This window comes from Colossoma macropomum, unplaced genomic scaffold (assembly GCF_904425465.1).
Source record: "Colossoma macropomum unplaced genomic scaffold, Colossoma_macropomum, whole genome shotgun sequence".
Classification (NCBI taxonomy): Eukaryota; Metazoa; Chordata; class Actinopteri; order Characiformes; family Serrasalmidae; genus Colossoma; species Colossoma macropomum.
In genome coordinates this window covers 5,740,522-5,766,348 of record NW_023494808.1, presented here as the reverse complement: position 1 = coordinate 5,766,348, position 25,827 = coordinate 5,740,522, and the positions used below count along the sequence as shown (strand labels likewise).

The 25,827-nt window shown below is 38.1% G+C and overlaps 2 protein-coding genes across 4 annotated transcripts in view; both read left to right on the top strand.

Moving 5' to 3' along the window:
• Positions 1–2,865, top strand: part of LOC118797777 (immune-associated nucleotide-binding protein 13-like) — a 31,779-nt gene extending 28,914 nt beyond the window's left edge. Inside the window, exon 5 of the mRNA XM_036557039.1 lies at positions 1,400–2,865. Coding sequence (XP_036412932.1) covers positions 1,400–2,865 — 1,466 coding nt within the window. The remainder of the gene's footprint in view (positions 1–1,399) is intronic.
• An 8,255-nt stretch (positions 2,866–11,120) lies between these two features.
• LOC118797781 (NACHT, LRR and PYD domains-containing protein 3-like) lies at positions 11,121–25,758 on the top strand. Of its 3 annotated transcripts, XM_036557042.1 has the most exons (12): positions 11,121–11,180; positions 14,061–14,127; positions 14,300–14,415; positions 15,199–15,414; positions 16,030–16,248; positions 18,254–20,440; positions 21,403–21,576; positions 21,695–21,868; positions 22,541–22,714; positions 22,893–23,066; positions 23,144–23,190; positions 25,117–25,758. In XM_036557042.1, exons 4-12 carry the CDS (start codon positions 15,215–15,217, stop codon positions 25,650–25,652), a joined length of 3,885 nt encoding a protein of 1,294 aa, XP_036412935.1. In that variant the 5' UTR covers positions 11,121–11,180; positions 14,061–14,127; positions 14,300–14,415; positions 15,199–15,214; the 3' UTR covers positions 25,653–25,758. The 3 variants fall into 3 exon arrangements, with proteins under 3 accessions (XP_036412935.1, XP_036412937.1, XP_036412936.1); XM_036557044.1 differs by lacking the exon at positions 21,695–21,868; XM_036557043.1 differs by lacking the exon at positions 14,061–14,127 and having other exon boundaries at positions 11,129–11,180.
• Positions 25,759–25,827: the final 69 nt, after the last annotated feature.

Below are 25,827 nucleotides of genomic sequence, written 5' to 3'. Positions count from 1 at the left end.
ACCCTCATTATTTGCTTGGGTCTACCGGGTCTGACCATTAGTCTTCCCTGCCATCTGATCCAACTCACCACCAGATGGTGATCCGTTGACAGCTCAGCACCTCTCTTCATCTGTGTCCAGAACATATAGTCCCAAGTCAGATGAAAGGACAACAAAGTCGATCATTGACCTTTGACCCAAGGAGCTCTGGTACCATGTAAACTTATGAACATCCTTGTTTACAAACTTTGTGTTCGTTATGGACAATCCATGCCTAGCGCAGAAGTCCAATAACAATTCACCATTTGATTTTAGATCGGGCAGGCCATTCTTCCCAATCACTGTCCTCCAGGTCTCCCAGTCATTGCCAACATGAGCATTGAAGTCTCCCAGCAAGACTATGAAGTCTGCTCCAAGAACACCAAATACTCCAAATGTTGTTTGGTGCATAAGCACACACAACAGTCAGAGTTTTCCTCCCTGCGATTTTAATTCGCATTGAGGCGACCCTCTCGTCCTCTGGGACAAACTCCAACTGCACAGCAGCCAGCCGGGGACTCATGAGTATCCACTCACCCGCCTGGTGCCTCTCACTCTGTGCAACTCCTGAGTAGGAGAGGGACCAACCCCTATCAAGGAGTTTGGTTCCAGAGCTGACACTGTGGGTGGAGTTGAGCCCAACTATATCTAGTTGGTGCCTATCAACCTTCTGCACAAGCTCTGGCTCCTTCCCCCCAGTGAGGTTATATTCCACGTACCAAGAGCCAGTTTCTGCTGCAAAGGTCCATGCCACCAAGGACCTCCCCGCCATCTCACACCGCCTATATGGCACTGCAGCAATCCCCCACCTTGCCCTTTTGGGCTGAGCCTGGCTGGGTTACATAGGTTGCCCAGCCAACACGCACTCGCCGAGGAACACTACCCCCAGGCCTGGCTCCAGTGGTAGGTCCCTCTCCCCTCTCCCTTAGTCATGGAGGATTTCTGGATTAAGTTAGCCTGGGTCTTCACTCCAGACCTGTTCGCCTTGGGAGACCCTACCAGCAGCATAATAGCTCCAGACGACTTAGCTCTGAAGAACCTTGGACCACACAAGCCCTTCCACCATGGCAAGGCCCACTTTGGGCCTGCTGGGCCCTGGCCATTTAAAGGTTTAATGATATAATAATAATAATAATAATAATAACAATAATAATAACATTATTCTTATTATTATAGCATTAGTTCAGCTTGGTTTTGGTTTGGTGATGAGTCTCTGGGTTATTGTAGTTAAAAATTATTATTCAGTTTTTGTTTTCTGTTACATTCCGTCAAGGATTGAAACTGTTTGTCCACTGGAATACACAGCTAAAAGTGGAACATATTAAACTCAAATAGAATTACATGTATGTAAGAGTAAAGAATGTGCTTAACTGTTTTTCAGGAGAGGATGAGGTGAGGATTGTACTCCTGGGAAAAACTGGATCTGGCAAGAGTTCTGTTGGAAACACAATTCTTGGAGAGAACGTGTTTGAAGCAGCTTGTTCACCACAAAGTCAAACAAACATTTGTAAAAGACATGAAAAAGAAATCAACGGCAGAAGAATTGTTGTTATTGATACCCCTGGAATTTTTGACACTGACCAGAAAGAGCAACAACTTAAAGCAGAGATAATCTCCAGTCTCGTAGAGTGTGCACCTGGCCCTCATGCTTTTATTTTAGTGTTGGAGGTAGCGAGATACACCAGGGAAAACCAGGAGGCAGTGAAGAAGTTGCTAAAATACTTCAGTGGTGATGTTCTTTCTCACATGGTGTTGCTTTTCACACATGGTGATGATCTTGGACAGAACATGACAATCCATGACTTCATAAATCAATGTCATGTTGAAGGGAAAACACTGAAAGAACTTGTTGAGAAATGTGGAAATCGAGTTCATGTAATTGACAACACGCACTGGAACAAGGATGACAATAGCAGAGTTTCAGCTGTGTTAGCTGAACTAGAAAGGCTAAACATTTCTCGGCAGTCTATGATCCAAATTGTTAAAGAAATTCAGTCAAACCAAACTGATGAAACTCCATGGTTTAACATACTGTCAGATCCAGATGACAACGTAGAGGCAGAATGGCAAGTTGGAAGTGGAAACCAAAGCAGGGAATACCGAAGTAACATATTCCAACTCACCCAGTTAATGAAGTCCATAAATAACATCTTGATAGAAACCGACAAAGAGCCATACAAAAACGAAGCTTTAGAAGAGACTGGAGAAGCCATCAAGGATGAAGTGAATAACATAATACAGGAGATGAAAGATGAGGGGAAGATCAGAGACATGACGGAAGTGGATATGGTTGTAACCAGGAGGCGAGCAATAGAGAGAGTCAGAACCAAGTTAGAGAGAGAGTTGGCTGGTGTAGCCGTAGGACTGTTACTTGGAGCTTTACTGGGAGTCGGAGTTGGATTGGCAGCACCAGTAGTGTTAGTAGCAGGACTTGTACGGGCAGGATGGAGAAAACTAACTCATCAAAGACCACAAGCTGGAGGTGCACCAGTGGAGCCAGAGGCTGTAGGTGTAGGAGCTTTAGCTGGGGTTGGTGTTGCAGCAGGAGTCAGTGCTGAGATTACAGCAGCTTCTGTGGCAGCTGCAGGGGCGGAGGCAGCAGCACTTGGAGCAGGAGCTGCTACTGGGATAGGAGCAGGAGTTGGAGCTGGGTTACTGTTTTTGTATGGGGCTGGGAAGGGTGCGACGTCAGGCTATGAAATGTCAAAGACGTCTGACAACCCAAATCAGGCAGCAAGTAAAGTGGCCCAAGCTTTAGCAGACAAAGCTGAAGATGTAATGAAAGCATGCTGGAATCTGGGGAATAAAACTGAAACAGGAGATGAAGCTGAGAGATTGCTTCATTAGAGCAATTAATCAACAGTCACTGATTTTTTTTTTTTAACGCTTTTAGCCTGTACATTTATCATCATCATAGCCTACATTATAACCAACAACAAGTGTAGAAAGTTTAATGTTTAAACCAAGCTTTAAGTTTTGCATATATAATTAAATGTTTGCAAAAATATATGGGCACCGTAACATTGGAAACACCATTTTTTTACAAATTCATAAATCAATATGAAGATCTGTTATTTTTTAGTACTTTGTTAATAGTTTATGTGCATTTTGGTTTTAGATTTTCAAGAGTATGTCTGTTCTTTGGCTTTTACCTTAAAAACGTAAACACAAGAGAAAAATATAATTTGTTAAATTTGTTAAATGAACACATATTAGCTGCTCTTTTATATACTGATGTCAGTTCAACTTATGGTCTTATACATTAACAAAATGCAGATTTTGTGGTTTCATATGTATTTCACATCCATATATCCAGTATTATAATCTCAGTAAGAAAACTGTTCTTATTTTATTTGGTTCTGGGGAAATGAGCTGATATGCTTTTGCTTTTACTGGGTTTAGGAATTATGTTCATAGATATGCTATAATTTATCTTTGAAGTATAACTATGGCTGTTTCATAAACTATATGGCCAAAAGTGTGTGGACACCTTTCCTGATGTTTGAGTTCAAGTTCAGATGTTTCAGCCACACCCATTGTTAACAGGTATATAAAATCAAGTGCATACCCTTGCAATTCCCATAGACAAACTCTGGCAGTAGACAGTAAAGTTTGGAGGATGAGGAAGAACTGCAAAGAGGGGCAACTCCATATTACTGCCCATGGTTTTGGAAAGGGAAGTCCAACAAGCTCATATAGGTGTGATCAGGTGTCCACATATTTGGGCCACATAGTGTATATTATATAATGAGAAATAAGAGGAAATGTATGTCTAATTGGAGCATGAGGGCACAGATTATATGTTACATACTATTTCTGAAAATTAAAGGTTTTTGATGATTGTATGGTTTTGATAAAGTGCAGAGGATCAACGGGGAGTTAATTGAATCAGAATCAGAATTTGTAAGTGAAAAATCTATTCTAAAAACAGCACCAGAGCATCAGAGAAAAAGGCCAAAAAAGCAAAAGATTAAACTGGTCTAGAATGCAGTGTCAAAAAAGATAATAAAATGGGAAATAGTGATTAAAAATTTTGTTTTTGTTTTCTTCACTCACCCGCACATTCAAACAGTCTGAGCAACAGATCAGCAGTGAAACAGAAACACTGTCCTGCAGCTGTGCTAAACTTTAACTTAGACACTTTTTAACAGTAACTGATTTAATGACATTTTTTAATGGAAATCACAAAAATAATACTAACTAAATTCCTTTTGGTAATAAACTGGTTGTTACTGTAAACTCATCCGTTTGTTAGATTCTGCTGCTGTGGGTTCACATCTATTTCTTCTCTAAATGCCAAACACTAAAGCACCTTGTGAAGCCCCCTACTGGAGAAAATTCAGACTGCGAGATGAGAGTACCTAAAGCTATAGCCACATGCATAGTAAAAACCAAACTTTTGGGAAACCATGAAGTACAACCACATTTCCAAAAAAGTTGTAAATAAACACAAAATGCAATGATGTGCAAATCATTTAAACATATCAGATGTTGAAACAGAAATGTTGTTTTTCGAAAAATGTTCACCCATTTTTAATTTGATGCCAACAACACGTTCCAAAAAGTGGGACGGGGGCAACAAAAGGCTAGTAAAGTTGTGTAATGCTTAAAAAACACCTGGTAGTTAATTGGTAACAGGTCAATAACATGATTGGGTATAAAAAGAGCATCTCAGAGAGGCGAAGTCTTTCAGAAGTAAAGATGGGGGGGGTTCAGTATTCTATGAAAGACTGCACAATACAATAGTGGAACAATTCAAGAATAACGTTTCTCAACATAAAATAGCAAAGAACTTTTGCTTCTCATCATCTACGGTACATAAAATCATTAAAAGGCTGAAAACCAGTATTTGCTGGCCGTGATCTTTGGGCCCTCAGACGGCACTGCATTAAAACAGACTTGATTCTGTAGTGGAAATCACTATATGGGCTCAGGAACACTTCAGAAAACCACTGTCTGTGAACATTGTTCATCATTGCATCCACAAATGCTAATTAAAACTCTTAAATGCAAAGATGAAACCAAATATAAACAGGATCCAGAAATGCTGCCACCTTCTCTGGGCCCGAGCTCATTTAAAATGGACTGCAGTGAAATGGAAAAGTGTCTTGTGGTCCGATGAATCAACATTTGAAATTCTTTTTGGAAATCATGGACGCTGTGTCCTCCAGGCTAAAGACCCCTCAGCTTGATATCAGTGAAAAAAGCCAGTATAGGGGTGCATTAGTGCACATGGCGTGGCACGTTTTTCAGGATAGGCCTTTATTATTTTAGCAAGACAATGTCAAACCACACTCTGCATGTATTACAACAGCATTGCTCCGTATTAAAAGAGTCTAGGTATTAAACTGACCTGCAGTCCAGACCTGTCACCACCGAAAATCTTTGGTACATCAATGAAATGAAAAATACGACAAAGGAGATCTTGAACTGTTGAGCAGCTGAAATTCTATGTTAGGTAAAAATGGGAAAAAACTACAGCAGTGTCTCCTCAGTTCCTAAATGCTTACAGACTGTTGTTAAAAGAAGAGGTGATGAAACACAGTGGTAAACAGGCCCCCGTCCCAACTTTTTTTGTAATGTGTTGTTGGCATCAAATTCAAAATGGGCAAATATTTTTCAAAAAACAATAAAATTTCTCAGTTTCAATATTTGTTGTCTTTGTACTATTTTCAATGAAATATAGAGTTTAAATGATTTGGAAATCATTGAATTTTGTACAGCGTCCCAACATTTTTGGAAATGGGGTTTTATTATACTCTTACAATTTTTCAACTTTGAATATTTAATGTTATTTAGCCAGCTATTTAAAATTAAATTATTCATTAAGTTCTCTCAGGTATCCTTTCGAACATGGCAATTATTGCCTTAAAAGCATCATCAGTATTATTAACGGCATGAAATGGCAAATTATATACCAAAGAACCCTTTCTTTTAGTTTGAATTTTGGTTTCAGTCAGGAATTTTCAGTTCAGTGCATCACTGTCCTTTATATTAGACTTTCCCCTGTACAGCTGAAAGTAAAGTGGCTACACTTCTAGTATCACACCACAGCCCTAAGAAAGAATCAAAAGAAAAATGAATAAGAAATTCATATCTGCAAAAACATAATTCCAAAGGGAAATCGTGGTTAATTTAATAACTGAGTGTGAATATCCTGACCAACAGTAGATAGCATCATGATTAAAATGTTTTTTTACACACATCTCATGTTAATAATGTATAATCACATTTGAAAAAATGTTTTCAAATCTGAAAATGCTCACATGTGAAAATGCAATTACTTGTGAACACATGGTTTTTGTATACTTGTGAAATGTATGTGACTGTAGCACAACCTGGGCCCAAGAAGGATGCTGGAGGCAGGGTTCAGCGTTGCAGCAGCATTTGACTCTAATTTTCACTCCAAACAAACAACACAAAGCAAACAAACCGAAGCTAAGCTGGCCATTTTCAGTGGCTCTAAACAAGACTTTTCAGCCCTTTTCTCACTCGAGCTTTCCAGCTCTTCACTCTGTCCCCGCCGTCCTTGCAGGGCTTCGTCCTTGTTTGGGGTTTGGGCCCCGCCTTCCAGCCAGCTCTCGCAGTGGTCATCAGGGCTCGGGGGATGGGTGCATGCCACAGTGACTTATTCAAGAAAAATATGGATATTTGGGTAATTTCTTATCGTCTAGGTCAGTTCAACAGAAATACTGAACAGTAAAACTAGACAGCTTTGTTTTGCACAGATAAATATATAAAGATAAATAATGAATTTTTGACACTGTATGTGAGGGCATGGGACTGTGTGTCTGACATGGTGGTCAGTAGCACAGGGACCCCACAGGGAACAGTCCTGGCACTGTTCCTCTTCACCCTGTACACTGCAGACTTCATGTACAGCTCACCAAGCTGCCATCTACAGAAGTTCTCTGATGACTCAGCAATCATCAGACTCATTACAGATGAGGACTTCGTGGACTGGTGTCTGAGGAAACACCTCCTGATCAATGCGAGGAAGACCAAAGAGATACTCTACCTAAATAGTCCAGACTACAGTTGGTATGTATTTTTGCTCATTCTTACCTGAATCAATTTAATAGTTTCCCCCAAATCACATTCATTACAGGATTTATAGGCTCATTCCATGTTATTGAAGGCTTTTCAGCACCTATCGCGACTACCTAATGACCCAGAGGTCTTTAGTGAGTGTAGTGGTAAATGAAATCTTTATTTTGCTGTATTTCCCCTGCAGTCTTTTTGTTTACAAACATATAAAATTAATATTCTTGCATGTGCTTCCTACAAAAAGTCAATATATATTATTGTGATGTCTATATTATATACATGTTATGATCTGAATGTTTTATCCTTCATGAAATATAAAACTAATCAGCCTTGTTTATAACATGGCTCCTAGTTTTAGATGCATATCAAAGTCTTTACCCATGTCCTCTAAACTGGAGAAGTCATAGGTCTTTAGTGGGAGATCTACCCATTTTTAAAAATCTTGGAGAGCACTGTGACACTGCCCAAGCATAGTGTATTATAAGACTATAGCTTCCTCTTCTAAAAAGGCAATAAAAAAGGGAATATCAAATATAATCGGAGCTCATGTATCTCATGTATTCACTAATATAAGTGGTTTACAATAAATTTATCATCGTGTGTCTAACCTGGAGATCTTTTAGATTCCTGTACAACAAACTGGATATTGTGACTGTAAGTGTTGTAAGTATAAAACAGTGTGCAATTCAATTTTCTTTTGCTGAACAGTATAAGCAGATAAAATAGTAATAATCTTCTAATCCACATGAATTTCTAAATTTCTGTGTGAAATGAAAAAAGATTATTTGAGATTGATGGTGCTTTTTTTGTTTAGTTGATGTAACTTGAGCCCCCTCTGGTGGTCACAGGTAGATTAACACTTTTTAACAAACAAATCTTTAAAAACAAACATTAATATTTGAAACAGGTGTGAAACCTTATAATTTATACTTGGTGATTTCATTGATTAAACAGTTTACAATTCTAAATCAATCATTTTATTCAGGTTAAAAATATACAAGACCCACTAAAAATAAACATAAAAACAAAAGGGCTCCAGCACTCAGCACTGTATCTTTATTTGTATCGCAAAATTTTCTTTTTTGTATTAGCTCTGTTAGATTTTAGTTGCAGACATAATCTATGCTTAACTATTCTCTATACTAGTAACTGACTCAAGATACATCCAAAATAAATAAATGTAAGTAATACGATAAGTGCTTTGAACATGACTTTAAAGCAAGAACTTTACAGCTATATTAATAACTTCAGTTCTCAAAATAGACAGATAAATAGATAAATAGATTCAACTTTTACAAGGCAACGAAATGCAATTAGAATCTACCAGATGCCATATCTATGAAATATATAACAATATGAACAATATGTACAAAATTAGAAATATATCTATGCATGATATCTACATGTATATATATATACACATAATACTATAAATACAATATATATGGTATGTTACGTACTCTTAGAGTAAGCAGTTATGTGTTGTATTCTATATACAGAGAACAGTCTGTTGTATGGAACTGCAAGGGATAATAAATAATCAATAAATCTGTGCAACATAAAGGTATGAGTCTTAGTGGAGTGGTGTGGAGTTCAGCAGGGTGATGGTGGGGGGAAAGAAGCTGGACCTGAGCCGACTGGTTCTGGTCCCAATGCTTCTGTATTTCCTCCCGGATGGGAGGAGGTTAAACAGGGTGTGGCTGGGGTGGGAGGAGTCCTTGATGATGCTCACAGCGCTGGTGGTGGATGTCTCTGATGGCAGGGAGCCGTGTGCCAGTGATGCGCTCAGCGGTCCTCACCACTTTTTGGAGGCCCTTCCTGCTGGCCACAGCAGAGCTGCTGTACCACACTGTCACACGGTTGGTCAGTACGCTTTCGATGGTGCAGCAGTAGAAGTTTGTGAGAATCTGAGGTGACAGATGTTCCTTCTTTAGTCTCCTCAGAAAGTAGAGGCACTGCTGTGCCTTCTTAACCAGGTGTGGGGTGTTGAGTGTCCATGAAAGATCTTTGGAGATGTGCGCTTCCAGGAACTTGAAGCTGGAGACACACTCTACCTCAGAACCGTTGATTCAGACAGGAGAGTGTGTCAGCTTCTGTTTTCCCAGTAGCCTACAATGAGTTCCTTGTTTTTGATTGTGTTGAGGGAGAGGTTTCTTTTTGTACAGCATAGGGTAAATATCATTTACATAAGAAGAGATGGTCTGAATATGTGCCAAACTTTACACATTTCCTTTGTGAGATTGAGAAACATATAAAAAATATATAACATATATATAAATAAAATACAAGAAAGCTAGATAGGCGTCATCTGTCATAAAGGCTACTTTCACTAACTTTGATCAAAACTGGCAAATGTAACCTTTATAGCGAATTATGCCTATTGGAATAAGCATTTCTAAACATTTATGTAGGTCTATGTTGGTTGTCATGACAATCTTATGTAGGTGTCATGTAGCCTTATGAGCTATACCCTACAGTAAAGTGTTATCATTTGTTTTATGTAATTACACCCACTGTTTCTTGACTGTTGTACACTCTCAAAAAAAGATGGTCCTTCAAGGGCTTTTTTTACTAAAGAAAATGGTTCTATATAGAACCATTAACACTCAAAGAACCCTCTACATGATTAAATGGTTCTTTGCATTGTGAAATAGTTCTTCAAATTGATGAAGAATCTGTTGTATTGAACCCTTTTTGAAAATGGTTCTATATAGCACCAAAAAGCCTTCTTCTATTGTAACAATGGCAAGCTTGTAACAATAGAAGAGCCCTATTTGGTGCTATATAGAACCATTTTCTTTAGTAAAAAGCCCTTGAAGAACCATCTTTTTTTAAGTCTGTATGTTATAAGAAGCATCTGTGAAGCAAAATATAGAAAAGTTCGTAAAGTTAATGGTGAGTGTTCTCCTTTTTAAGCATTAAGTCCTTCTTCCATAAACCATTCAAATTAGAATCAAAATAAATACTGAAACAGATTGGCACCAGGTTAGCTCAGCAGCTCCCATGAACCCATATTACACAGCTAGCCTAACTTCTGATTCTAAAAGCCCCAATAAAGCACGAATATTGTTACAAGATTGCCCACACAGAAATGCAGAAATCTATTTTTATTTTAAAATATTGCTCGTATTACCTGAACCAAACACATGACCATCCAGGTTTGACTCCAGCAGCAACAGCTCTTCTTCTACTTCTTCTTTGAAAGTACAGGAGAGCTGCACAGCACTCCCTAGCAAAATATAGCAGAGCATACACCTCAGATTGATAAAGAGAAGGACAGCAATCCACACCTTTGGGATGGCAGTTTATCTGATACAAGTATATATTAAAATTTTAAATATAAAAATAAAGTTTTCTTCTGCTAAATAAATGTTCTTGTATTCATTCTGGGTATTAACTTTATTAGAACTTGAATTAATCATTCATTATGTTTTATAATTTTTCTATATACTTTTCTATATTATTTACATCATTTATTGTTAAAAACTTCTTGCTATTCCCAATAAAGTTGAAATGTTGAATTAAACATGTAAAAATACCTTTGCATGTCTACTTTATAATGTTTAATCTGTGCTATGAGTTATCTCTGGGTGAGGCTGGTCAGTACCTGTAGAAGTCATAACATAATAAACTTTATAACAACTTTAGGAGGAAGGGCGTAGTATTTTGCTCCACTAAAGATGAACACTACTAGTCCAGTAGCCGGGAGCCTGGTACTGGCTTAGTTCCAACCAACTTCTCTTTAGTTTTGATGTGCTCTTGACTTCTTTAGTTGAATAACTAGAAGAGCAGGGCAGCCCTGAAAATCCCTGTATTTAAGGATAACACAGAAAAGAGATCAATATTTTCTTTAAGTGAAATGGGATTTAATAACCAGTCTTAAATCAGTTGTATAATGTTGCTTCATTAGAAAGACCCTAATCCAATTGAGTTATCCTGAATTTATGTTTTTTTTTGAAACACATCACATACAAAAAGAAGACAGCAGCGCCCCCTCAGAGCAGCGAGGAAATCACACCTTTATTAGGAGACTGTTGAGAGGACTTTAGTGATCACAGAGAAAGTGAAAGTGCCTGCGCCATCTTCTCCGTTCGAACTTGTTTTTTCACTGCACGGTAAGTTACCAAATCTCATTATCTCAATGTATGCTTGCATGCTTGCTTGTCCAATATCAAGCTGAGAGAAGCGTATTTCCTTCTACAAACAGAAGATAAGTTATTTATAAGTATGTCACACAGTCAACTTGAGAACTGCTAAGAAAGTTTCATAAGGTAGTTACATGGTGACCACAAAAACAGCTGCATCATACAGCTTGCTACTGCTGACAAAAACACTTAGAGATGCTCTGCACAACAATTACTACTATTAAAGACTACTAAAGACTATTAAAGAATAAAAATTATTGTTATTTATTACTGGAGGAGCAGTTTGACTGCTGGTGCTGAGCTCACAAAAAAAACAACAACCCTGAATTCAATTTCATCTCTTAGTAATCAACTATTCGTATTAAAGGAATTATCTTTGTAAACAGATATGCTCTGAACATGGAGAACAGCAGGCTGTAAGGAATGTCCAAATTAGAAAAAAAAAAAACATTTTTAAAGAAATGCAAAGACAAAGCAGAAGGTAAAGCTGCAGGATGTGGTAATGGGCAGGGCTATAGGAGCTATTCCTATTGGCTGACAGTACTGTCAGTCACACAAAGTTGTAAACATTCTAACTGTTGTGCATATATTCCGTTTGCAAACATGCAAAAAAAATTTCATGCTTTTTCATAATATGACAACAGACCCTAAATGAAGCTTAGTAATCCATTAAACCCATTATATATCCATTATTTATTCATTGTTTTGCATTATTAAGAATATCCACCATCTTATTTTATAATGTATTTAGAATTTATTGTAAGGACAGTCCCTGGAGATGTAGCATCTTATTTTAAAGGGGTTCCTACAAACACAAAAGCAAAATTATAAAACACATACAGACAAAAACAAGATTCCACTACAAATACACAAAGAACAAAGATAATGAGATGTCTGAGTGGATATGGGGATCCACATGGAACAAAAATAGGAAGGAAAATTAAAATAAACACATTTAAAGATGAACTGAACCCAGTGAAATTGTCATCTAGATCTGGACTGCAACCAGTCAGGTGATTTGTACATGAAGCAATGGTGAGTTCTATATGGACACCTCGAAACAAGTCTATATATATATATATATATATATATATATATATATATATATATATATATATATATATACATACATAAACAGTAAGAGGCCTTAGATAAGTTCTGATAGACAATGTCAGCATAATCAATAAAAAGTAATCCTCACTGAGAAATTATTCTTTTTCTCACTTAAAATGTAAAACACTTCACTGAGTGAAAAAAGTGAACTCAGACCGTTATTTTTATAATAACATGAATATGGAGCTTAAAGGAGAGTACAGGGTCCACAGAATCCAAAGTCCAAGATATTGTGTAATATTATCTTCTCAGGGTTGACACCTAGGCACATGACCACTTCTCTATCAAAATGTCTCCATGATTCAGTGTGTGAGGTGTAATCAGAGAGATTCAGAGTGGTTTGGTGTGAAATGGTTCAGACGTCTTCACAGTGGTGGTGATAGGAACCAGGGGTCGCCATGACTACAACACAAATATAGACATTTTATTTACTATCCAGAACCACCAGTGAACCTACACGAGTCTTCTGAGTTTATATGGAATGATGATGATGGACAATAGTGGAAAATCTGAAATAATAAGTTTACTTTGGGGACTATTTTGCCTCACAGCGCCCTGCATGTATCCCTCCACCATGAATGGAGTTTAAGTTCTCAAAACTATCCTAAAACAGTGTCTCAGTCATCAGGCAGTGAATTCATAACCATTTACTGTAGTAACTTTCTGTGAGGGAGCTTTTAGAGGTGGACGTCTGGTTCCTGTCACCACCACTGTGAACAGTTCTGACTAAGTTTCTCTAGAACAGAGCGTTTCACACCAAACCACTCTGAATGACTCTGTTTACATCTTAACCACTTAATTATGCAGAAATGTATTTTTATTATTATATTATTAATTATGAAATACAGTAGGTACCTGTCTCATCTTTTACAATATGAATACTTTGGTGGCTCTTGTTTTTATTTTTTAAATTTCAGATTTTGAATTAAAAAAGATAATTCTAAAGGGTAAGAGTACCCCAAAAAGACTTTCTTGCATAATCAACCAAACTTATTTAAACCCAGAATACATTCAGGGTGCCCCTCCTCTTAGAGAGAACTCACATGAATTTCATATGTAAATAAGCACATGTGGTTATAGTACACTTAACAGGTGAAAATATATGTGATCATATGGAAAAAAAATTAAATCACATTTATTACTTGACATTACATACATTTATTATTACTGTATTTTTACTTGTGAGAATGTGAAACACATTCACTCTTCACATGTGAAAATATACTTGTCTTTTCTGTAAGGGTCATTTGCAATGCAGCTGAGCAATAATAACAATATAGAAGGCTTAAAACATTAGCAAAATGAGGTTTAAGCAACTAAAACAAGTAAAATGATCAAAACAAATGATTAACCAAAATTCTAAAGTACAATAATAAATTAAATAAGAAAATCAACTGAGGTATTAAGAAGAAATAAAAATACAAGACAATCGACTATAAAGCAACTAAAATAAAGTTTAAGCAACCTAAATAATTAAACTTTCAAATCTAAATGATCAACTAGTGAAATTTGCAATTATATCAATCTTTTTTTTTTTGTGAATGAAATGGCAGTTGTTGGCATTCTCAATCTCTACACATTTTCTGTGAAATTTTATTAGGTCATTAAGCTTATCAGGCGAACACCATGAGCTACTAAACAAAGTGGCCAATCAAACGTCTCACATCACCTTGAAAAACAGAATAGTAATCATGTATGAAGAGAGATAAACAGAATCAAATGTGTTTCCTGTTGTAGTGCCGGAGAGGATCAACCAACTGTTGCATACAGTGTGCACTGATGAGTGTTACAAGGGTCCCCGGAGGTAAAACTCAGAGTGGAAGGGTTTGACGGTGTCAACAGGAACATACATATAAACCACCTTGCTGTAAACGTGAACACATAATAAAGCTTCTTCAGCAATACTTTCCCCAGTTTGCATCAGGAAACATATTTCAATACAGAAATCCAACCTTTTGCTTTCATTTACTTGAAAGGAACAGTCTTCGAGGACTGACGCTGCTGAGGGGCCTTGACCGTCCTGGGTCATCAAGCGGCATTGATGGAGTTCTGGGGACCATTTTGACATTCTCTGTGTGGCCAGGGAGCATAGGTGAGGTTCTGGCATGGCTCAAGGGCATCGCTCGTCAAGCACCAATGGCTAGGTTGCCCCTCCTGGTCTTTCATATATGGGGCCAGTTGGTCCTGATGCAAATTCATGGTGCACCAGGCTTCAGTACACTACATTTGATCAGCAAGTCATACCATCGCTGGTCCAGGAGCAAGGCCAGCTGGGTAGTGATCATGCATTTAAACTGTGGTCCCTCACCATTGGTTCCCCATGACTTGGGGTTAGTTTCTAGTGGCAGACGGTAGCTGTGGTGCAGTGTCCCACAAACACTTGTTACAAGCGGTCTCGTCACATCATTTAGTTGGCTGGTACATGGCTGCAGTGTAGTACCGCTCAAGTGGCTGGTCCAGGCTGTCTTGTAGCTGCAGTGTAGTGTGGTTCAAGCAGCCAATCCAGGCTGTCTTGCAGCTGGGGTGTAGCAGTACTCAAACGACTGGTCCCAGCAGCCTCATAGTTGCAGTGTAGTGTCGCTCGAGTGGGCAGCCCAAGAAGTCTGTGAACCAAAGTACATTACAATAATATTTAGTAATATATAAAATAAGACATTTTTGGCTACCATAAGATAAAGTAAAAAATAAATAGCAACTTAGTGCTCTTGGAAAATCCCAGCTGAGTAACTAGTATTGCTTTGATTCATCAGCCTGCACATACAATATCTATGTACTATTTTTTTGTCTTAATTGGGCAAATTTGTACAAATATGAATCTGATATTCTGCTTCTGAGAGGTTTATTAGATGTTGATGTGTCGCCTTTCTCTCTTCAGAAGTGACAGTTTCACTATGGATAGTGAAAAGGAGGAGCATGCTGCGAGTGAAAGTCAACACGGAGACTCTGTCGTGAACCAAATGAAAGGAGAGAGTGCTTCTTTCTACCAAACCCAGAGATCAACTCCACAACCCAGCGTTGTGTCCATGAAGAGTGACCACTCCATGCGCCATCATCCAGACTTAAGTAGTGAAGCTGTTCCATGTGATCAAAGGTAAACCAACCAACATAATCTTAGTCTTAAAAGAGACAGTCCTCTACAATTTTCCTTATTTCCCCTGTTTCCCCATTTGTGTGGTTTTATGTTCCAAAAACAGTCACACATAATTTTTACATGACCATTTTCCAACCTCTCTTTGTCCCTTACATTTAGCATTACAGGCAGTTTTGCTCAGGCAGACACTTAGCTACTATATAGTCGATCAAGCAGCCAGTCCAGGCAGTATCAGAGCTGTGGTGTAGCATCACTCTAATGGCCGGTCTGGACTGCCTCATAGCTGCAGTGAAGCATTGCTCAAGTAGCATTGCTCATACTGCAAAAAATCAAGTAAGGCATTTTTGGCTGCCGTAAATATGTTTTTTTCAATTACATGACAAATGGCAACATAGTGCACATGGAAAATGTAATTTCCATTTCCTTTGCAAATTTTATATCTATTTCCTTGCTGGATCCTCTGTCCTATGTGGGCAAATCTGCCCACACAGGAAGCTGATGTTCTGTGGAAACATCTGTTAAACAGTTTTGCAGATGAAAAATAATGTGAAATTAAAGTGAATGTTTTGCTGCTGTAAGGTTTTAGATGTTGATGTGTCGCCTTTCTCTCTTTAGGAGTGACACTGTTTTCAGTATGGACAGTGAAAGGGAGGCGCAAGCTGTGTTTGAAAGTCAACATGGGGAGCCTGTCATGAATGAACTGAAAGGAGAGAGTGCTGATCCTTACCAAATTCAGAGATCTACTCCACAACCCAGCGTTGTGTCCATGAAGAGTGACCACTCCATGCGCCATCATCCAGACTTAAGTAGTGAAGCTGTTCCATGTGATCAGAGGTAAACTATCCAACACAATCACAGCCCTTAAAGACCCAATCTACATTATTGTTCAATTGTCTTTTTCCCTTTGTTCCATTTATGATGTTTGTGTGGTTTATTTCAATTTGATTTTCCAACCTTTCCTTGCCTATTACTATTTAACAGGTTGTTTTGTTACTGTTCCTTTCAATCAGCTCTGCTCTGATTGGCTGCCATGTATTGTGCCTCATTTAAAAAGCAGCCCAGGCTGGAAAACTGTAGACTGAATAGGGAGATACATTTAAAAGCATGATTTTCATGATATCTTAAAAAAAAAACAAAATAATGAATGCAAAAGCTGTATGTAGTAGGGGAGTGAAAAGTTCATTTGACACTCTAACAGTGTTTACAAATTATTAACTACTTTGTTTTAAAAAAAAAGCAAAACGAAATTCAGATATGTTAATGTGTATTGCCATTAACATAACACTAACATTCAACTAAAAAGGGTGCTAGCAGAATAAGTGTTATCATAGAGATACTTTTTCTTCTTGTTTTTGACTGAATTTTGATGTTTAGGGACCAAAATGAAGGCCTTAGTTTGCCACAGGCAAATCTTCAACAGGAAGACTGATGCCTAAAAGCTGAGAGCATACAATGGAGGGATGCATTTTTCTTTTTATCATAAGACATGTCAGTATAATAAGACATGATATCGCCTTAGAATTATAAGGCTCTGTCTGTGTTTAGTGCAGTTTTGAGATATTGAGGGTTCAATATTTTATTTTATTCCTTAATGAAACATTAGATGTATTTTTTGTGCCAGGATAGTTGTCTCAAACCCTCATCCTGGAGAGGTACTTTCCTGCAGAGCTTAGTTTCACCCTGCATTGAACATGCTGCCTCTTCCACTTACCTAACACTAATGCAGTTGATCCTGATAAAGAACTTCTGAAGAAGTTAATGAGCTGGGTGTGGCAGATTGTGGTTGGAACTACACACTGCAAGAAGGTAGCTCTCCAGGACCAGGGCTGGAGACCACTTAGGCTCCAGTCCTTGTGGGCCAAAGCACAGCAGACTTCAGCACACGGCCTCATTAAACACGCGTGATTCATCAGCTCATTTGCATGGCCTTCATGAGCTGAATTCAGAGTGGTACAGGACGGTAACTGCTAATATCTGCAGCTCTTTCACCTAGAAGTTCCCCTGTATGACTTTTTTTTTATCTCAGAATAGATCTTATTGCATATTTCTGTATATTTCTAGTTGTATATAAGCCTGTAGATAGGTTTTCTGTATATATTTTTCTTTTTATATTGTTTCACCATTATTATTATAAATGTCCCGTGTTTTGTGACTGATACTATCTATCTATCTATCTATCTATCTATCTATCTATCTATCCATGCCTGTGTCCAAGTGTCCAATTACTGTACTGGATGGTCGGTGTCCAGCACAGGCTAATTGGTTAATAGGTCTACAGATTATTTTAGCACAACTAAATCTAGATATTACATTGAGAATAAAATCCATCTGTATGTGGTGTCCAGCACATACACAAGTCCAGCAACGCTGATTATTATGCATCATTCTAATGTCTACTTTCTCTCTTTTAAATCCTGTACTCTCTTAAAGAAGATGGTCCTTCAAGGGTTCATTAGTAAAGAAAGTGGTTCTAAATAGAACCATGAACACCCAAAGAATCCTTTGCATGATTAAAGGTTCTTTGCATCATAAATTGTTCTTCAGATTGATGGAGAATGTGCTGTAGATGGTTCTGTATAGAAGATTTTTGAAAAGGGTTCTTTGAATGTTCATAGTTCTATATAGAACCATTTTCTTTACTTAAGAACCCTTGAAGAACCATGTTTTTTAAGTATTTATAATGTGACAGTTCCGGATGCACATTTGGCTGATGTTAAAGAGATTTTTGTATATTTGAGAATATGATATTGAAACTCCTTTGGAATAAGTAACATATTTTTGTTAGTTTCCTATTCGTTCTTTTGCTCATTTGTCTCGTTCCCCGTGCTGGTCTTTGCAGTGGACAGAGGGAAGATCTGCTCCAGGACCACTCTAGGTGTGGACTATGTGATCAGCGTCTGTCAGATCCTGTCTCTATTACTTGTGGACACAGTTTCTGCAGACAGTGCATCAGAAGCTATTGGGACCAGTCTAGTCAATTAGGAAACTTTGCCTGTCCACAGTGCCGAAAGAGATCTAGAACACGTCCTGTTCTACACCCACACAAATCCATGGAACCGCACTGTCCTGATACTACTGCTCCTCGCCACAGTGCAACCACCAATGTAGCCTGTGTAGAGGTCACACAAGACCTTCATCAAGAATCAGAGAGTTTCATGCAGAGAGTCTTAGATACTCACAAGACTAGAATGAACAAAAAGTATGAGAGCTTATTTGAAGGAATTAAAACTCAAGAGAATAAAACCCTTCTGAACAAGATATACACCCCACTCTATATCACGGAGGGAGACAGTGAAGGGGTAAATGAAGAACATGAGGTTTTAAAAATTGAGAAAACACCCAGGAGAGAGTATTTACAGGATACCCCAATCAATTGCAATGACATTTTCAAACCATTACACCAAATTAGCCACAAGAGAGAAGTAAAAGAAATAACAATTCGTAAAAGTAGTGAACATCACGACAGTGTTACAGAACCAGAAGAAAGTAAATGTAGAACTGTTTTGACCAAAGGCATTGCTGGCATTGGAAAAACAGTGTCTGTGCAAAAGTTCATTATTGACTGGGTGCAAGGAAAAGCAAACCAGGATATAGACTTCATGTTTGTGCTTCCATTCCGGGAGCTCAATTTGGTCAAAGATGACCATATGAGTCTTCATGGACTTTTGTCTGTCTTCCATCCTGAGCTCAAGGATCTGGATACAAGCATATACAATGTATGCAAAGTCATATTCATTTTCGATGGATTAGATGAAAGCAAATTTGAACTAACTTTTCATGAAAGTGAGGGGGTTTGTGACGTGACCATGGTGTCATCATTGAGCATGCTGATAACAAGCCTAGTCAAAGGAGAGTTGCTTCCTTCTTCTCATATCTGGATAACCTCCCGACCAGCAGCAGCCAATGAGATCCCTTCTCAGTACATCAATCGTGTTACAGAAATTCAGGGATTCAGTGACCCCCAGAAGGAGGAATACTTCAGAAAGAAAATCAGTGATCAAGATCAAGCCAGGAAAATCATCTTGCATGTTAAGACAATAAGGACACTACACATTATGTGCCATATACCTGTTTTCTGTTGGATCTCAGCAACAGTGCTTCAGCAAATAAAGGCTCAAGAAGATGCTGAAGAAATCCCTAAAACCTTGACCGATATGTACATTCACTTCCTGCTCTTTCAGACAAACACAAAGAATCTAAAGTATGAAGAGAGTGCAGTGAGAAATACAAAGAAACTGTTGGAAACAAACAGTAAGATGATTATGAAACTGGCCGAACTGGCTTTCAAACAGCTGATGAAGGGCAACGTGATGTTCTATGAAGAGGACCTCAGAGAGTGCAGCATTAGCGTCACTGAGGCCTCGGTGTACTCTGGGATTTGTACTGAGATCTTTAGGGAAGAATCTATCCTTTACCAGAGGAAGATCTACTGCTTTGTGCATCTGAGCTTTCAGGAGTTTCTGGCTGCTCTCTATGTGTTTCACTGCTTTTTGACCATGAACATGGAGGTACTTCAACATTTTCTACCAAGAGAGAAAGTGAGACAACAGAAAAGTCTGCAGCTGGAGGAGCTGCTGAAAGGAGCAGTAGATGAAGCCGTAAAGAGTCAGAATGGACATCTGGACCTTTTCATCCGTTTCCTGCTGGGCATCTCACTGGAGTCCAATCAGAGACTCTTGCAAGGACTACTGACACATACAGAAAGCAGCACAGAGACAATAAGAAACACAAGTGAGCACATCAAAGAGAAAATACAAACAGAGCATCTCCCTACTGATAGGTTCATCAGTCTCTTCCTATGTCTGCTTGAAATAAAAGAAGAATCTCTTTACAGAGAAATTCAGGAATTCCTAAGCTCTGACAACCATTCAGACACAGAACTGTCTCCCATCCAGTGTTCTGCTCTAGCATACATGCTTCTTATATCAGAGGACGTGATGGACGAGTTTAATCTCAATATATACTTCACATCAGCAGAGGGTCGTAGGAGGTTAATCCCAGCTGTGAAGAACTGCAGAAAAGCTCTGTGAGTTTTACCTTATTGTAAAAAAGTTTGTCAGCCTCATTTCACAATGCAATGAAAACTGAAATATACAGTTGTACGCAAAAGTTTGTGCAACCCCAGTCAAGTTGTGATGAGTTAACATATTCTCTACAGAGTACATACATTTTAATTCATAATTACTGTTTATTTTCTGATTAAAAAAATAAAACATGAAATATGATATATTAAACTCAGCAAATTAGTCAGGGTTGGCTCAACACGGTAGCAAATGTTTCTAGTGGCAGGTAAATAACTGATAATGAAAAAAATACACTGGAAGCTTAGAGTGCGCCAACCGCTCATCCCTACCATTTTCATTCGCATGACACTAAAGAACTGATAAGTGATGTGTATATATATATATATATACATCATATATATATATATATATATATATATATATATATATATATATATATATGTGTGTATATATATATGTGTGTGTATATATATATATATATATATATACACATACACACACACACACATTGCAACCCACCAGTCATGAGGGTCATGACCCACAGTTATAAATCATGAAACCAATATGTAAATAATATGCTATGGCCTCAAACTAATTCACTAAACATCTATGAGAAATTTTGGAGCAATGTGTTCTCCACCATCATCAAAACACCTAATAAGGGAATTTCATTTGGAAGAACATTTTTCCATTCCTCCAGTACAGTTCCAGAGACCTATATCTATCTATGCCAAGGTGCACTGAAGCTGTTCTGGAGGCTCATGGTGGCTTACTAAGATAATTTATGTTGTTTTGTCCTTTGATTTTTCACCCATCTGTAGATTATGTTAATTTTTCAAATTAAGAGTAAAATAATGCTTCTGAAATGCTCCAGATCCAGATATATGAAAGCATGTATAAATATTGGAATTAATCATGATTTTTGGCCTGATTGATTTTTATTGTTTTCTGTATACCATTACAGACTTGATGCCTGCAATCTAACAGAACAATGCTGTAAAACTGTCTCCTTGGCTCTACAATCCCCCAACAGTCTGCTGAGAGAACTGAACCTGGGCAACAATTACCTGGACAGCTCACATGTGAAGTTGCTCTCAGCTGGGCTCAGCAGTTCACATTGCAGCCTGGAGATACTGAGGTGACACTTGTTATTTAGTTATTACTGTTATCCCTTATCACTAGCATACAATAATATATTTTGTTTTATGCCATGCAAGCTGTAATACACTATGCATGCTTTTATCCACTCGTTATAGACTTACTGGCTGTAATCTGACAGTAATGTCAATGGAAACAATGTGCTCAGCTCTACAATCACCAAGCTCAACACTGAAAGAGCTGAACCTAAGTAACAATAATTTGCAAGATTCTGGAGTGGAGCTGCTCTCTACTGGACTGAAGAGTGCAAGATGTAAACTAGAGATACTGAGGTCAGTGTTTATGAATTTACTAAATGGATTAGATTAATATTAATGTAAAACATAATGTAATGTAAAATGTGGTGCAGCACTTCACTATTGTTAGTAATAAGTTAGTAAAAGTAATTACCCACTTAGTTACTTAATCAACCAATTAACCAAACTTTGTTTAGCTTGATTACTTCTAGCCCTGTTGAATCCAAATATCACTTAATAGAACATTTCCACCAATGTCAAGCAGACTCAAAGGTCGCAATAACCAGCACACTCTTCTGTAATCAAAAAAATAATAATTCTGCTCTATCAAAATTGCTTCAAATGCATCAGAACACAGAGACAACTCATCCAGGAAGTCAGAAAAGAACCTATAAGCTTCTAAAAAACTGCACAACTTGCTAGCCTCAGAAAAGGTCAGCATTCATGACTCCATCATTAGAAAGAGACTGAGCAAAAATTGTACAATGGGAGAGATCAATGATAGAAGCCAGTGCTAATCAAGAGAAACATAAACACTTGCCTCACATTTGCCCCAAAACACCTTTGAATGGTATTTTGTGTTCTTAATATTCTCCCTGTCTGACATTATTTTGGTTGAGAAACCATTTAGTGTGACAAATATACAAATCTTAACTGGAGAAAAACAGTTTTTCATGGCACTATTCCTCATTTACTTGTCTATTGCAGGTTAAACATCTGTAACCTCACTGAGACATCTTGTGAAAGTTTGGCATTGGTTCTACAATCAGCAAACTCATTTCTGAAGGAGCTGGACCTGAGCAACAATGACATCCATGATTCAGGAATTAAACTCCTGTCTGACGCACTGAAGATGTTACATTGTAAGCTAGAAACACTGAGGTGAGCTTTTTGAAAATTTGTTTTGAATCATACACAGAAATTGGATAAGAAATGTTCAGCAGCTTAACACACAACATGAACATTTTTAAGCCAACATGACAAAAACAAATAGTTCTATGTTTTATTGTTGCAGCATACAAATATTTTTGCTCTCTTTTTTCCCTTTCTCTCTGAGCAGATTATCTGGCTGCATGATCACAGAGGAAGGCTGTTTTTTTCTGGCCTCAGCTCTGAGTTCAAACTCCTCCCACCTGAGAGAGCTGGATCTGAGCTACAATCACCCAGGAGAGTCAGGAAAGAAACGGCTCTCTGCTAGACTGGAGGACCCACACTGCAAACTGGAAAAGATCAGGTAAGTGTGATCAGAGTGTGCTTTATTTTTGCTGCAATATTCCACAACTGAAAGTCTGTTTTGTGCTTTTTTTTTAGTTTGGACAATGGTGGGAAGTTTGGGATCAAACCAGGACTTAGAAAATGTGAGTTTAAACAAATACAAACATGACTGTATTGCAAAATAATTAAAGATGTTAATTAATACCTCATGGTAAAAATAATAGCAAATATTAATCTTTTACAAACCCTAGGCCTATCTGTAACCCAGCTTATACATTGTGAAGTGTTAACCACTGACACAGAAAAAAAGGAATGTTTTAGTTTCTATTGCTGAAAAAGGCATGGCAATTGTGTAGTTGTATGTATGCACCTCTGGTGCACATTACTTATGGTTTTTAAGTGAATAGAAGTAAAAAAAAAATGTTAATTTGTAACAGTGAGCAGTTATATATAGCTTTAAATTTAATTAAAACAGAAAAATATAAAATACTAATTATGGCATGTGCAAATCTTTGGATACCCTTTCAGTTGTAAAAACTCCATAGGGCTTAACTGATTCATTAGGACTGGTTTGGAAGGTCAAAAATTGACTTTAGGGTGGCTGTCAACAATTTTACAGAGTTTAAATTTCTCTCTAAACTTTCTGATAAGACTCAAAAAACATGGGCTCCTCTAAGCAGCTGGCTGAGGATCTGAAAATGAAGCTAATTGATGCCTACAAAGCAGGGGAAGGATATAAACTGATATCTACTGTGATATCACACAAAGAAAGTCAAGATACGATCTGAAAGACAAAGCAAAGTCTCAGATAAAACTCGCATGCTGCCCAGAAAGGCAAAGCAGAACTCCCATATGACAACAAAGCACTTGCAGGAAGGTCTAGCTCATACAGAGATGGAGGTACACCATTCTGCTGTGCAGTGTTGTTGCATAAAGAGTCATTACAAAGAAACCTAAACTGTGAGCTAAGTACACTGTCAATGAATGAAGTAAATGGAACGCTTTGGTTACAATCAACAAAGGTATTGTGGCATTGACATAGAATAAGAGTAACACATAAATACCCTAGTGGTAGGAGAAGTGAGCCATCAACTGGAAGGTTGAGGGTTCAAATCCCACAACTGACTAGGTATACCTGTTTGTGCCCTTGAGCAAGGCACTTGCCCCAGTCGACACTGCTCTGCTGGCGACGCTAGGCTGCTTCGAGATTGGGCATAGTTAGGCAGCAAAATAACAAATTTCCCTTGTAGGACCAATAAAGTACATAACGTGACATAACCACAACAACATTGTTAGCAACAAGAAATGTTGTCCTCTCTTGTAGAGTGTCTAATAGAGTGGACAGTGAGTGGACACAATTTTTAAAAACTCCAGCAGCACTGCTGTGTCTGATCCACTCACACCAGCACAACACACACTAACACACCACGGAGGGGGCAGGGCTACTGCTCCTCATGTTAGACTAGTTCACCAAAGGGAATGGGAATGAGAAAGAAAGCAGGAACACCCTTGGCGTGACTAGGATGTCCTAGCTAGCCAAGTCAGGTACAAGTGCACAACCAAAAATGAGTGAAAGACAAAGATAAAGTGACATTAAATGTCTAAGAAGCTGGGGTCACCTGAGTTTGAGCACTAAAAATCAGAAAGTGTCCTTTCATTTCCTAATAGATGAAGCATGTTGGCCATTGCCATTGAATAAAAATGTAATTAAATAACAATAATAAAAAGAATTATTAAAAATATACCTTACACATGATTCTTAAGTCAAGCAATTTAGAATTTAAACGTGCTGAGCAACTGCATTTACAATTGCAGAACAATGTTAAAAGCAGTTTGCTTCAGAGGTTGTGTTTACTTCTTTTCACTTCAGAAAAAATAAATAAAAATACATATAATTTGGCCGGGGTATCGAAACTGTTTCCAAACAGCTGTACTTACCATGTGGTCCTCATAAAAGCAGATCCCGGTAATGATGACGCACAGTTGGGCTGGACACTTTTGCTGTCTAAGGTGAAATAAGAATGCCCCTTGACTCAGCTGAGTGGACATTTTTTCTTTTTTTTGTGCAGATGCATGTGAGCTCACTCTCGACCCAAACACAGCCCACACACTTCTCTCCCTGTCTGAAGATAACAGGAAAGTGACATGGGTGAAAAAGAATTTGCCATACTCTGATCATCCAGAGAGGTTTGATCCTAGTCATCAAGTGATGTGCATGGAGAGTCTAACCAGGCGGTGTTACTGGGAGGTTGAATGGGATGGGTGGAGAGCTGATATAGCTGCAACGTACAAAGCAATAACCAGGAAAGGGAGAGGTAATGACTGTAGGTTTGGATACAATGCGAAGTCCTGGAGTCTGTACTTTTCCCGTGGCCAATGCTATGCCTCTCACAATAAGAAGAGAACAGCCATTCCTGACCCACAGTGCAACAGAGTAGGAGTATATCTGGATTGGCCAGCTGGAACTCTGACATTCTACAGTGTCTCCTCTGATTCACCCACACTTACGCACATTCACACATTCCAGTCCACATTCACAGAGCCTATATATGCTGGGTTTGTAGTTGGTTTTGGCTCCTCTGTGTCTCTGTGTCAGATAGAATAGCCTCCTGTCACAGGGCTGGGTTGAACAAGTAACTGGATAAAGTATACAGTGTGATTCATCTGAAAAAATAGCATCTTGGCAAGTGATGCTATCTTATTTTTTTCATGTTGAGATTATTTGTAAGATAATCATAAGATTATTTAACTTATTTCTAGACATTTATTGTAAGTGATTT